At 35.4% G+C, this 15,472-nt stretch overlaps 1 protein-coding gene across 4 annotated transcripts in view; it reads right to left on the bottom strand.

Annotated features, from left to right (window-relative positions):
* Window positions 1-15,472, bottom strand: part of LOC111046758 (aromatic-L-amino-acid decarboxylase) — a 166,583-nt gene that overhangs the window by 80,808 nt on the left and 70,303 nt on the right. For all 4 annotated transcript variants that reach the window (XM_039424736.1, XM_039424735.1, XM_039424737.1 and 1 more), the window contains 5 exons: window positions 12,809-13,018; window positions 11,427-11,592; window positions 7,984-8,208; window positions 5,533-5,738; window positions 2,868-3,111 (listed from right to left, as the gene is read on the bottom strand). In XM_039424736.1, the coding sequence (XP_039280670.1) occupies window positions 2,868-3,111; window positions 5,533-5,738; window positions 7,984-8,208; window positions 11,427-11,592; window positions 12,809-13,018 (1,051 nt within the window). The remainder of the gene's footprint in view (window positions 1-2,867; window positions 3,112-5,532; window positions 5,739-7,983; window positions 8,209-11,426; window positions 11,593-12,808; window positions 13,019-15,472) is intronic.

The raw sequence follows: 15,472 nt of genomic DNA, 5'->3' as shown, positions 1-15,472 counted from the left end.
ACTTGAATGGTACATCAGTTACAGATCAATCATCGAGTTTTGGTCTACCGCAGGGTACAGTTCTGTCCCCGGTATTATTTTTGATCTACTTGAACGATGCTCTAAAATTAAAAATACCACATTGTACCCAAATTTCATTTGCTGATGATACAGCCTTAGTTTTTTCGGGTGAATCCTGGCGCCAAGTATACCAATCTGCTAATGAGGGTTTAAAAATTATGAAGAATTGGATGGATAATCATATTCTAACTGTTAACTTGAAAAAAAAACAAAGTATATCACCTTTTCTCCGACACTAGCAGGTCAACCTGAGGACTCATTGCATTTGAAAAAGCTCTCTGATCCTCACTGCTTAAATGATGGGTTGAACTGTTTGTGCCAACAAATTGAAAAAGTTGATTCTATAAAATATTTGGGAGTGATGGTGGATAGATATTTGAAATGGGATACTCATATGAATTACCTATCTTCTAAACTTAAATTTCTTATTTATAGTTTCTACAAAGTGAATCAATTGAAAGACCTGGATGTAAAAAGATCAATTTATTTTGCGTATGCCCACTCGCTGTTTCAATATGCGATTGAAGCTTGGGGTGGTGCATATGATTGTCACTTTAATAAAGTTTTCACACTACAAAAGCATCTTATAAGGGCAGCACTGGGTAAACCAAGACGATACCCAAGCAAGAAACTTTTTGAAGAATTAAGTGTTCCCACACTAAGACAGATGTATGTAACTAGGATTGTTTTGCACTTAAATAAGAATAGAAGTAATCTAGAAATTTGAAATATACCGTACCAAACTCGTTCATTAGCATTAAATAATTTCAATATCAACTTAATAAAACTAGTAGTTTGTCGACACCAATTCACCTATCTTTGCAATATATTTTCAAACAAAATTCCGATAAAACTAATTAATTCAAAAATTACTAAAGCACTTATCAAGGAAATAAATGTATGGGTTCAGCAGAATATATATTTTACAATGCCTAAATGTTAATAAATCTATTCATGATTCTTTTGAGTTTTGAATGTCTTTCTATCTTTGTATTATTTATGAAAATTGATTAAGCACTGGGATGTGCTCACAACTGAAAATTTCATTTTTTATTGTATTCTTCTTCATTAGTTTGCATTTAGAAGATTTTAAATGTAGGCTGTATGACTTGTTTTTGGTTATCACCTGTATAATTGGTTTTAACACGGAATTATTCAATTCTTATCATTGTATTATTTATAAGAAGCATTACTATAATATTTATTATATAGGTATATATTTTTTCCATTTTTCAGTATTGCTATAGGCTACTTCGTACTGTTTGCTTTATGAACTCACAGCTAGCGCACAAGTTTAACTTTGCTGGCTGTGCCAAATCATTCATGTTTTGTAACTATTATGTAATTTTGGCGAAATAAACATTCTTATTCTTATTCACTATTCACGCAGTATTCTCATCAACAAGTACCTGATTGAAACTATAGACCTTATGGAAATACAGCAATAGACTGGCTTCTCCACACATCTGTGTAATCACTTGTCAGCTGATTTATGATGAATAATTCTATAGTCTGATTTTTACTCTAATATTGGCGTATGAAGGGGGCTCCTTTTTCCTTTTATATTATCCTTGAAATGCAAAATTTCCAAAAACCTTGGATATACGTCGACGCGCAATTTAAAAAGGAACATACCTGTCAAATTCCATAAAAATCTATTATCGCGTTTCGCCGTAGATGCCCAGCATAAAAACATTTAAACATTAAGAGAAATGCCTAACCGTCGACTTGAATCTTAGACCTCACTTCGCTCGGTCAATAAAACCCGCTTACAGTTGCCGAACGTAGCTGAGTTATGCATCTCACCCATGGAAACACCGATTTTAAGCTAAGCTGTTCGCCCAAAACAAAGTTTGGATTATCAATGAATATTTACAAACCTCAAGTTGGAGGTATAAGAGGATAGCACACATTTTCTTGTGGTTTCAATTTTGACAAATCCATATACCCCTGTAGGAGGTCGGTGGATGAAATGAAATCGTTTGATAGTGTGATACATGACATCAAACCCCATTAAATTTTTGAAATATTATTTTGTGAATTGGAAATCTGGTCGCGGATTTAATTATTAAATGTAATTGATAAAGCGAGAAGATCTCCAATGTACAAAGATGAAACGTGTGTTTTATCACGTTTCGTGAAGGCAATATTATGGTTTTTAGCTCCATGCTATACAAACAAGAGTGAGTCGACTCTGTGAATCAAGGCTGCATGTTTTTTTCACATAAATAAATTTTGAATTTTTCTTTCGAGGCCCGTATTCTTTGAACCGTTTGTGAAGTTAGTTGATTACCTGAAGGATTCTGTCTTGAGAATTCAATTATTATAGGCTGTCACAGTTCGGGCAGTTTAAACCTACATAATTGTGTTTTCAGGATTTGAATCTTGTGGGGAAAGCTGGTGTTTTAATTCAATCAGCTGGCAGAAGTTTTTTTTATAAATTTTTTTATTTAAAGTCGGGAGTGGTTTAACCGGACCTAGAGGATCAGGACAAGGGACAATTATTGTCAAGGTAAAGTAAAATATTTTTCAGACCCATAGTTCTAAATAATAATTTTGTTTTTATTATAAAAAAATTTAACGACCACAGATCAGCTAAGCGAGTAGCCCTTAAATTATTATCTGATTATTAAAATCAGAAATTTTAATTGTTGATTATAGTTGTAATCTTTCCTTTATCTCAATTGCATTTGTTTTCCGCACAGTTTCATATTGGAATATTCGTATTAAATAATTTTTGATGTTAAATAAAAACCGAAAGCTATAGTTTTTCTTCTCTTCCCACCATTCGCTTACAATAGGATTACCTAAATAAGAAGTCCAGAACGATGTTTCGTTAGCGTTGAATTTAAGCTCGAACATTGCCATCAGAGAGGACCACAGATCATCGTTTCTGCACGGAATCCTAACGACGGCATTGGGTGGTGTTGTGCTGTATTTGGCCCAGAAATCGGCGAACTGCTCCTTGTAATTTGCTACACCGCTCACGTTTTCCTCAAAATGCAGTTGTATTGGCTCCTTCACGATGTTCACTTTCGGTTTTATTGAAATCTGCAACAGAAAACTCATATTTAGGGCTATGGTTGATCTCTAAACTCTTCTATTCTATACATGAGTTCAGGGAGACCAACCTCAATTCAATGATTGCCAACTCATCTGTACAGCAATTTATTATTTTATCTATTATATTCGCAAGTTAGCCATATTACATTTTTAGGCTATACTAACTTCATCTCTAAAGATTAAAAGTTATAAGTATTTTTCATGAATTATGGTGTTTATCTATAAATATAAATGGATGTATGTTTGTGTGTTTGTTTGTTTGCTCCTTATAGACTTGAAAACTACTTGACAGAACGGCATGAAACTTTGGGAATATGTTGTGTGAATATTAGGGATGGTTTCTGACCATAAATTTTAATAGGGGGGCTAATAATAATTATTTATTAACCCATTTTACAGACCTATGTTTTCGAAATTTTCGGCTGAGCGGCTACCGAAGAACGGAAAGATGATCATGATTCGAGATCATTTATTGTGATAATATGATTTAGCATATAAAGTTAGCAGCTGTAATAAACAGATGAATTTTGTACCGTACTGGTATTAAAACGGTAATTCGTAGTTGAAGTCATGGTATTTAGATGAAAACGGTAGGGGTCATGAAATGTATGTGCAGTGGCCAGCCAGCTAGATTGTGTCATCGCCACCAACTGAGGCGTTCAACATCTATTGGCAATTTATGAAACTTATTTTTTAAAAACAGATGATTGGATATAAAATGACGTCAGCTCCACCGAAAATTTAGCACAAACATGCGCGTGACACCTACCGTCTTTTTCTATATACCGTGGTTGAAGTGTAGTTGATTGATACCAGCTGTAGATAATGGTTTCTTAGAAGACCTATTCAAATAATTATCACTCCCCTATCATTGAGAGACTGGAAAATGTTGGAAAAAATTATTCACCCAATGAAAGAGGGTTGCTCATATTGCATTCATTAATTACTGAAGAATGACAGAATAATTTACATTTTTTGAATTTAGCTTAGCTTATATTCATCCTAAGATGGAAGATGATGGAATTTTGTGTAATTCATCGTACATCGCATATATTTCCAGGACCTTCTATTGACAATCATAAACTATGAACACATTAAATACATCTTTGAAACACTGATTTAACCTATCTATTTTTTTAACTCAACACTTTACTGAAAGATATTACTACCAATTGATTGAGAAGAATATGTTTTCGGAATAATAAAATGCTGCATGACTAAGAACATAGGAAAAGTCCGTATTGAGATGTGAATGAAAATATTGATTGTCAGATAAATTTTATGATTCACCAAATAAAGTCAAGTGTGACATGAGATACATCGACTTTTTGGCGGTAAGAAGTTCTCCCTGTAAGCTAGTTGTTAATATTTTCAAAGATTGGTGCATCTGTGATAATAAATTAAGTTAATAATATTTGTTATTGTAATAATATGACTTAGCCTAATGTACTTAATATATTTGTATTGTAACTGAATAGTTCTATTGTGAATGAAGTCAAGACTTAATAATGGCATCATGTAGCTGGAACAGGTTGTGACTAAAAAATTTTAAAAAGGGTACTTAAATTTATATTTTTATTTATATTCAAGAGTAGCACTAAAGAAAAAATACTGTTCTTGATTTTATGCTGATGTACTAAATCAGTTCTTCATGTTATTTTGATAAGATAACTTTTTACTTGCCCTATTACTATAGGTAAGGAAAGTATTGCTTTCCGAAAAAAATTAAGGTACACCAATTTCCAAATTTCTATACGTTTCAAGGTCCCCTGAGTCCAAAAAAGTGGTTTTTGGGTATTGGTGTGTGTGTGTGTGTGTGTGTGTGTGTGTGTGGTGTGTGTGTGTGTGTGTGTGTGTGTGTATGTATGAGTGTATGTGCGTCTGTGTACACGATATCTCATCTCCCAATTAACGGAACAACTTGAAATTTGGAACTTAAGGTCCTTACACTATAAGGATCCGACACGAACAATTTCGATAAAATGCAATTCAATATGGCGGTTAAAATGGCGAAAATGTTGTGAAAAACAGGGTTTTTCGCGATTTTCTCGAAAACGGCTCCAACGATTTCGATTAAAGTTATACCTGAAATAGTCATCGATAAGCTCTATCAACTGCCACAAGTCTCATATCTGTAAAAAATTCAGGAGTTCCGCCCCATCAATGCAAAGTTTGATTTCAGATTCTTAATTATCAAGCTTCAGATACAATTTAAACAAAACATTTTGAGTGGAAAAGATTGAGCATGAGAATCTCTACAATTAATGTTCAGTAACGTAACCAGATTTTTGTTTTTTTTATAAGTAAATCTACACTGTTATTATAAAGGAAATGAATAATTATGAGAGAACTGTAGCTCAGTTATGTAGGTAGCCTAATATAAAGTTTACGTTGGAAAGGTTCACTAACCTGAATAATGAAATCACCAACTGACGGATTCATAAGAATGAAATAGTAGTCATACTGTTTCGGCGTGAAACAGCAGATTTTAATGGAGAATTCTTTGAACTTCCTTCCCTTGCCGGGAATTGATAGGGCAGAGTAGGGAAAATGAATTCGCTGAGGCAGTTTGCGATTGGACACTTCAATCCAACGACTGTAGGTGGGAGGGTCTTCTGCAAAATGAAACACATTGCTTGTTATTGGATCGTTCACACAAAAACAATCTACTGCTATTATACAAGAATACCACAGGCTTTCATGTTCCTATATTTCTTATGGGAGCGTTCACACAAAAACAATCTACTGCTATTATACAAGAATACCACAGGCTTTCATGTTCCTATATTTCTTATGGGAGCGTTCACACAAAAACAATCTACTGCTATTGTACAAAAATACAACAGGTTTTCATGTTCTTATATTCCTTATGGGAGCGTTCACACGAAAACAATCTACTGCTATTATACAAGAATACCACAGGCTTTCATGTTCCTATATTTCTTATGGGAGCGTTCACACAAAAACAATCTACTGCTATTAGACAATAATACCACAGGCTTCATATTCCTATATAATTCTATTTCATGGCTGAAAAATTGATGGTCTGGTTCTCCATGAACACCGCGGAATTGTTCCGTGCAGCTGTGGATAGGGTGTATTCTATCCTATTCTATTTTATTCTATGCAATGATCTGTGGTCTATAGTGAGGTCCACGTTATAATGACAGTGGAGAAAGATAGAAGAAAAACGTTGCCGATCCTCTTATGTCAATGCCTTCTATAGACAATAGCTGATACAGGCTTAATGATGTAATATTAACTGTTCATTCTCCTTTAAAATAATCATTTATATAATTATTTTATTAAGCAATAAATTATATGTTCCAATAATTTCATAATGAATTTTCATAATTAAGATTAAATATTTCGTTAATTTATTATCAATTCTACATTGTTAAAAGACGATCTGGCAATAGAGCAAAGAGAGAAAGAGATAGTGCTATCCGCTTTGTTGAATGATAGACAATTGCTAATCAAACACTACCATTATAACGTGGACCTCACTATAGTAGATAGTGTTTGCGTAGCAGCCCAGATATCCCGGGTTCAAACCCGCTCATCACCAAAGGTTTTTGACCAGGTCATTCCCGTTTAATTGGATGGGCACGTTAAACTGTCAGTCCCGACTGAAGTATGACAATCATGAGGCCCATTGACGGCTTGAATGATAATTATATTCATGCCAGTCGTAAGGCCCATTGACGGCTTGAATTATTATTATATTTATACAGAGTTGTGCAAAGGAAACGCATGTTTTTCGAACAGCCAGTACTCGTCAACGGGAGAGAGTATTGCCCTGGAACGAATGTTGGCAGACGACTCATACTATGCCATTTCAGTTGCTATGAACGTTGGAACGTACAACATCGTGTGTTCGCTGTTGAGCAGTTTTTTTTTTAGAAACAATGAATTTGTAGTCACAGTGCAACGCTTCTTCGTCAATATTTTAAAGTTGAGGGTCGAGGTGCAATGCCCGATCGAAATACTGCACTCCGATGGGCTGCAGCGTTTATGAGTACTAGTTCTGTGATGAAAAAGAAACCACCTGGTCTTCCCCGTTCCCCGGAAAGTGTAGACCGAGTCAGAACGGCAGTTGTTACTAGTCCTAGACGATCGACTCGACGACACTGACTCGGTCTACATTTTCAGGAGTACGAACTGAACGGAGAAGACCAGGTGGTTTCTTAGCCACTGTCTACTGCTAGCACTGAGCAATCTTTGTCACTGCACATGCTCAGTATGTAATACAGCTTTGTAACAACCGAAGATCACAAAACAAGCAACAGAGACATGCAAAAGACATGCATGTCTCATGAAATTTGATAAGAGACGACACGCATCTTGAGACGCGTGTCTTGCGACACCAGTGTGTAGCCCGTCTTAGTGTGAGCGCAGTTATCAGGTCTGGCTGCAACTGTCTACAACGTTGATGGAAAGATAAATTTTCAAGATGTTCGATGTTTTTGAAAGGGTAGTATTATAGTCCACTAGACAGCTGATTTATGATGAATAATTCTGTGTGGAACATAAAAATATAAACATACAGCTGATTTATGATGAATAATTCTAGTCTGATTTTTACGGTAATATTGGCGTATGAAGGAGGCTCCTTTTTCCTTTTATATTATCCTTCAAATGCAAAATTTTCAAAAAACCTTGTAAATACGTCGACGCGCAATTTAAAAAGGAACATACCTGTACAATTTCAAGAAAACCTATTTCCGCGTTTCGCCGTAAATGCGCAACATATAAACATTCAAACATTAAGAGAAATGCCAAACCGTCGACTTGAATCTTAGACCTCACTTCGCTCGGTCAACTATGTAATGGAACAATGTGCTCTTTCAATGAACTGACCAACAGAAGGCTTCTTCTCCGAGTAGTGCAGTTCGAACTCGTACTCCTGTGTATAGGAGCCGTAGGGCGCGTTCAGCTTGAACGATCTGTCAACGATCTTGTTGAGTGGCGCCTCCAAAGCGAACACTTTGCTGATTTTCAGTTTTTCCGCGTAGCCTTCCAGTGTGAACACGCGATTCGCTGCGAAATTCGGAGAGACGCACGACCCGCAGAACAAAAGTGTGGCTGAAAACAAAATTCACACAAAAAAAATCAAGGTACTCTTGAAAACTTTATTTAATTTACGTATATTTTATAGTCTGTAGGCTAAGGTGTTTCAAACTAAGGTGAGGTTCAAGTTATTATGGCAGTGGAGGAAGATATGAGAAAAACGTTGCCGATCCTCTGTCTTGTCAATGTTTTCTATAGACGGTAGCTGATACAGGTTTATTGATGTAATATTAACGGTTCATTCTCGTTTAAAATAATCAATTATATTTTATTAAGCAAGTAATTAAATTTTACAATAATTTCATAATGAATTTTCATAGTTAAGATAGAATATTTTGTTGATTAATCAATAATTCTACATTGTTAAAAGACGATCTGGCAACAGAGCAAAGCAAGAAAGAAATAGCGCTATCCTCTTTGTTGAATGATAGATAAGGATAGCAGTACCATAGCTAATCAAACACTGCCGTTATTTTAAAGTGTACCTCACTATAGAACTATAGTGAGGTCCACGTTATAATGGCAGTGTAGGAAGATAGGAGAAAAGGGTTGCCAGATTTCAGCCTTGCCACCCAAACAGCTGATACTAGTATATCTGATCAATTTAACTGTTAATTATTGTTGAAAATAGTTAACAATATTTCATTTGTCAAGAAAATATATTTTTTAAAGATTGTCACCTGGTCATATGGGACATATATATGAATCATATATTTATCTCATATTGATCAGGATTTTAGAGTTTTTCAATTAAAAGTTCAATGAACAGTAGTTTTGTCCTTGAACAATTTTTGTCATCGACAGAAAGATTGTTTATTTCATTTGATGTCAAATTAATGTAGCTTCTTTTTTGTTTTTAATAACAAACGTGCCGCTTGTGCGACAGATAAAAATATGTACTTGAAATGGCTTCATGTTTGGCATTGACTGAGTTATATTTAATACCAACAATTTTACTCTTCTGGGTCAGTGTGTGAGCTCGATCGAGAGGACTGTGAGTAAAGTCCGGCTGTTCTGGTGAAGGGGATAGATTTTGCTCTTGTTTTATAATACAGTTTTCCTGTCGCAGTTCGGGCAGTTTAAAGAGAATTGTATTATTGAATAGGACGGGATCTGAACCCATTTCATTAGATCAGTTATTTTGATTTTTAATAAATAATTAACGCCGCGAAATACCAGTGGATGTCAAAGTGGGAAGCTATTTCAAAAAGGTAGGTGACTACTGAATCATTGTTCTTAAATTTTTCATAACCACAAACATTGAATCCTCATTAGCAGCAAGCGAGTGTTTCCCCATTAATTCATATAAAATATTGTTTTATAATCAAATTTATCTTGTTTTGTTCAAATGTAAATATGTTAAAGACTCATTAAAGTTCTAGTTATTCTGTTCATTTCTTGTATTCATAGTTCTTTTCCCCTTACATTTTGGGTGTAGGCATATCTTGCTTACAAGATGTAATAATAAATTTTCATGATTGAGAATAAATATTTTGTCAATTAGTTGAATTTCTACATTGTTAATAAACGATGTGGCAACATCGCAATGCGTGAATGAGATAGCGCTATCCGCTTTGTTGAATGATAGACAAGGATAGCAACACCATTGCTAATCACACACTGCCATTATAAAGTGGACCTCACTATAGTGCAAGTCCTAACTTCACCTAATAAAGAATATTTCCAGTTCATTTCATTCCATAGTGATTTCTATACCAAGACAGTAACTCTATCTCACTCTTCACTGTTGCCAGCTGGCCAGAAGTCTGATTTTTATTAGTGACTGTACACTTGTAAACAACAAACAATCGTCAATAATTTATTCATTCCCATATATGATTTTAGATCTGATTGAAAGATTACAATACTCTATTACAGAGTTCAGAATATGACTTTGGGAAGTAACTGAAATTGTTTGAAAAAATGAGTATTTGATTTAGTGGATAAAACAATATTGATGCTACCCTGTACTGCAGCGAAAAGTTTTTTTTTATATAATAATAAATTTATTTAGTCTTTCAATTGAAACATTGCACATAATCAGAAATTATGAAAAGTAGAGTATATCATTTAACAATATTGCAAATTAATAATACAATTATTACACGTTGTATAAAGAAATCACAATAACTCATCAACATCAATAGAAGAATAAATAATTTCAAGTACCCCGAGGACTAAAAGTCCTGTTTGGGGCACCATCATATTTTTAATTAAGAGAAAAAAACAATTAATTATTTTGCTGAGTCGAAACTTGCATAATATGACAGGGTAAGGAATTTTAGTATGGATAATCTATATATATATAAAAGCGAAATGGCACTCACTCACTGACTGACTCACTCACTCACTCGCAGAACTAAAAAATCTACCGGACCAAAAACGTTCAAGTTTGGTAGGTATCTTCAGTTGGCCCTTTAGAGGCGCACTAAGAAATCTTTTGGCAATATTTTAACTCTAAGGGTGGTTTTTAAGGGTTTAAAGTTCGTCTTTTAGCATGTATATTCTTCTTATTATTACCTTAATTATAATTGAGAAATGTCCATACCATATATGGTATTATGTTAATATAGAACTATAATCTAGAGAGAGTACCTCTTCGAAACAGTTGATAACTGGTAACTAAATTAATAATTTTGTCAGGTTGGGATTAAGTTGAGTTGACTTTGTTAGGTTGGCACCAAGTTGAAGATTGAAATTCATTTATCGCGGAAAGATTGATTGGACACTGCTACTTCAATCAGAGCTACTCCTGGGAATATTATATTACTAGCCGTCAGGCTCGCTTCGCTCGCCATATCCGTTTAGCCAGACGTTTAGTCTGGACCCCCGACTGGATCGTCCTAACATATATGATAAAAATGCAGGCGAGCGAAGCGGAAGCGAGCCTGCTGATGTCATTCTTGGACGATCCAGTCGGGGGTCCAGGGGGCGGAGCCCCCTGAATAGACGGATATGTGTGACTGTCTTGTGCTTTTTTGGCTGGCTGACATTAAAATTGAATTTATTTATTTATGGCGAGCGAAGCGAGCCTGACGTAATTTTATAAACAAAAGTATCATATTATAGGCCTAGTGGCTTTTGAGAAGCTGTTGCTTGATAGATTTTTTAAAAAAAGGCAAACTGTTTTGTGAACAGAAGCGTGAAGAATAGCTGGATTCAAAATAAATTATTTACAGTACCAAAAATAGCAAAAAAATACAGAAGCTAAAACAGGTTGATTTGTTACACACCAGACTCTCTTCTGATTTTATTCGACGTGTACTGTATGTTGACAATAACCGTCTTCTTGGATTTGATATTGATGACATTGGACGAAGATTGAATAATGAAACTGCGATAAGGGTCTCCAATCATGATCAAGAAATAATTCGCTTGTGATAAGGAATTATTTGTGAGCTGTAAATTGAATGAAAGTCAACAATAAAAAAATGTAGGCTGTATATTGGTGGATTAATTATGAAATTGATATGGTACAAGAAATGAACTTTGACACATAAGATGGAATTTAACCAGATAAATAGAATCTTCTTCTTGTTCTTCTTCTTCTTCTTCTTCTTCTTCTTACAAACAAGGATTAGGCTGTCCACGTTATAATGGCAGTGAAGAAAGATAGGAGAACAACGTTGCCGAACGTCTGTCTTCTATGGATGGTAGCTGGTAATATTAACTGTTCATTCTTGTTTAAATTAATAATCAATTATATTTTATTAAGCAAGAAATGATATTTTTCAATAATTCCATAATGAAGTTTCATGATTAAGATAAAATATTTGTTATTGACCTCTGTCTTGTCAATGCCTTCTATAGACGGCTGCTGATACAGGCTTATTGATGTAGTTCATTCTCGTTTAAAATAATCAATTATATTTTATTAAGCAAGAAATGATATTTTTCAATGATTTAATAATGAATTTTCAGAATTAAGAAGAAAATATTTCGTTATTTAATTATCAATTCTACATTGTTAAGAGACGATCTGGCAACAGAGCAAAGCGAGAAGAGAAGAGATAGCGCTATCCACTTTGTTGAATGATAGACAAGGATAGCAAATATACCATTGCTAATGAAACACTGCCATTATATCGTGGACCTCACTATAATTTATTAAAGTAGGAGTGGCCGTAGTCGAGTGGATCAGATGCTGGCTTTATGATTCAGAGGCCCGGGTTCAAATCCCGGCCCGGGCAAGATATTTATCTCGGGCCACTCCCGTGTTTCGGATGGACACGTTAAGCCGTCGGTCCCGGCTGCCTAAAAAGCAGTCGTTAGGTCATGTCAGAGGCCCTGAAATTGATCAGCTGCGACCTGAAAACTCTGACACCAGACCTGAGCCAGCCAGGTCACTCGATATTATTATTATTATTTTACTCTAAAGTGGCTTTGTTGTCACCCATGATTCACTACCGTAGAGTAGGACTGGAGAGCGACCATTACCTCAAAAAATTTCATAATTGTGTATGTTTTTATTGAATTTTCCATCTTGAATAGAATAGAGAACACACTTTACATTTTTCAATAATACAATACAAAAAATATACAAAGTTATTGATAGACAAAAATTATCTTCATTTCAAATCCATTTCTGTTTTGAGAATATTATTTTCCAACCAACCTGGATGGGCCGTTCCTTGGAGGTGGTGAGCGGAGTGCCGAAGTCCAGCACAGTCTCGGGCACATAGGAGGGCAGCACCTTGAACAGATGCACGGCAATCATCAGCTTCAGCACACAGTTGTCGCCGTCTATCAGCTCCGAAGGGTGCACAAACACACCCACCCTGATGTTCGTCCACGCCTTCAGCAGGCAGATCGCGTTGTGGTACAGCTGGCAACAACCAACAATCAATTCATGAACGAGGATTATGACATCAGCGGGGCCTATTGCATGAGAAAACACAAACTAATGAAATTCAAATTCAAATTTATTGATTCTCAAAAAATATAAACAACACTTTCAAGACAAAAAATATATATATAGAATCTACACCTGCAAAGAAACCCTGTGCGCAGGTGTGATATTTAATAATACTAGTAGTTCCGTGAACAGTAGACCTCGAACAGTTATAAACTCTCTTTTGGAAGTCTCTTCTAAGGCTAGGGCCACACGAGCGCACAAAGTGCGTCCGTTGCAACTTACTTTTTGACGTCCGTTGTAGAAATACATAGAAGTGAATTGATGACAGCACACGAGGTACGTGCCTACCAAGTAACGGAAGTCGTAACGGACGGTGATTTTTGAACTGCACAGAAATGCTACAACGCATGTCGAAACATGCAAAAGTTATTGCTTCGTCTGATTCAATTGTGTAAAGCCAACTGACGTTGACGCACCACACTCAACGCTCGTGTGGTGTCATTGGCGACGGCCGCAAAAAGTAAGTTGCAACGGACGCACAATGTGCGCTCGTGTGGTCCTAGCCTTATACTGTCCATCAGAGTAAATTCTGTCCTGTCCTGTCGTGTTGGCGAAATATCGGTTTATAAACGACTGATGGGTTGTTGTATCTACAATGCTAATAATTTGATGTAAACAGCTATGCTACTATCATCAAAAGCTTACCGAGTTGAAAGCGGAGAAAAGTCGGGAGAAAATATTATGCTACTTCAAGTTATCAATTACATGCCTCACTGCATGCAATAATTAATAGTCCACACAACAGCTGTTTTTCACTAAGTTACATTGAGATATTGAATTGCATGCAAGATATTATAATCCACTCGACAGCTGATTTATGATGAATAATTCTATAGTCTGATTTTTACTCTAATATTGGCGTATGAAGGGAGCCTCCTATTCCTTTTATATTATCCTTGAAATGCAAGAATTCCAAAAACCTTGTATATACGTCGACGCGCAATTAAAAAAGGAACATATCTGTCAATTTCATAAAAATCTATTGCCGCGTTTCGCCGTAGATGCGGAACATATAAACATAACGAGAAATACAAAACCGTCGACTTGGATCTTAGACCTCACTTCGCTCGGTCAATACTAGTAGTTCTGTGAACAGTAGTCCTCGCGCTCAGTAAGTTACATTGACCTGTTGTTATGTTTTCTCAAAAATTAATAAATAATTTATCAATTTAAAATGTCTAAAAAAATCCTAAATAAACATAGAGCTTTCTGTCCTATTGTACCGTGACGTTTCATCCCGGAATGTGAGTGTGAGCGCTGTTGTCAGGTCTGGTTTCAACTGTCTACAACGTTGATGGAAAGATACATTTTCAAGATGTTCGATGTTTTTAACGGGTAGTATTATAGTCAACTGTCTACTAACGTTGATGGAAAGATACATTTTCAAGATGTTCGATGTTTTTGAACGGGTAGTATCATAGTCCACTAGACAGCTGATTTATGATTAATAAATCTCAAGTCTGATTTTCACGGTAATATTTGCCTTCAAAGGGGACTCCTTTTCCTTTTGTATTATCGTTAAAATGCAAAATTTCAAAAAACCTTATGTAGACGCCGAAGCGAAATTCAAAAAGGAACAAACCTGTCAAATTTCATGAAAATCTATTGCTGCGTTTCGCTGTAAATGCGGAACATAAATATAAATATATAAACATGAAGAGAAATGCAAAACCGTCGACTTGAATCTAAAGGTTCGTACAGATATACGCGCCGCGAACATGAGCAATTCACTTTTAATCAGCTATATCTGTATTTTCACAGAGACGGTATAAGATATAGATATAAAAAGCTTGGCATAAGCTGATTAAAAGTGAATTGCTCATGTTTGCGGCGCGTAAATCTGTACGCTCCTTTAGACCTCACTTCGCTCGGTCAAATATTCGCATGGCTGTGTGGAGTCCCTGACGGAAGTTCAACCTCGCCTGAATAAATCATTCAAGCCGTCAATGGGCCTTACGACTGTCATACTTCAGCCGGGACCGACAATTTAACTAATGATATCAGTAGTTTAATTCATGAATGAGGATTATTACATTTTTTCAATATGATCCATCAGGTGCTAATCGCATCAGAAAATACAAACTTATTATATTATTAGTTAGCTAGTTATTAGAATTGAAAACAACTAAAATATGAGCTTGTGTTTTCGCATGCAACAGGGACCTGGAATCTCGTATTTCAATGTATTTAGAGACCCCAAGACTCATGAAATTATGGTACATTAGATACTGTAGACTATACATACAAAAATATTGAATATTAAATCAATCAAGTCAGTTTGATTCAAACCATCCACTGCTCCAATCATGGCATCAACCCATTCCTCATCTACACTGATTTGCAATATTGTATCAAGAAATAAAT

This window comes from Nilaparvata lugens, chromosome 3, assembly GCF_014356525.2.
Source record: "Nilaparvata lugens isolate BPH chromosome 3, ASM1435652v1, whole genome shotgun sequence".
Lineage (NCBI taxonomy): Eukaryota > Metazoa > Arthropoda > Insecta > Hemiptera > Delphacidae > Nilaparvata > Nilaparvata lugens.
The sequence above is the reverse complement of the archived record's forward strand: the minus strand, read 5'-3'. Positions and strand labels throughout refer to the sequence as shown.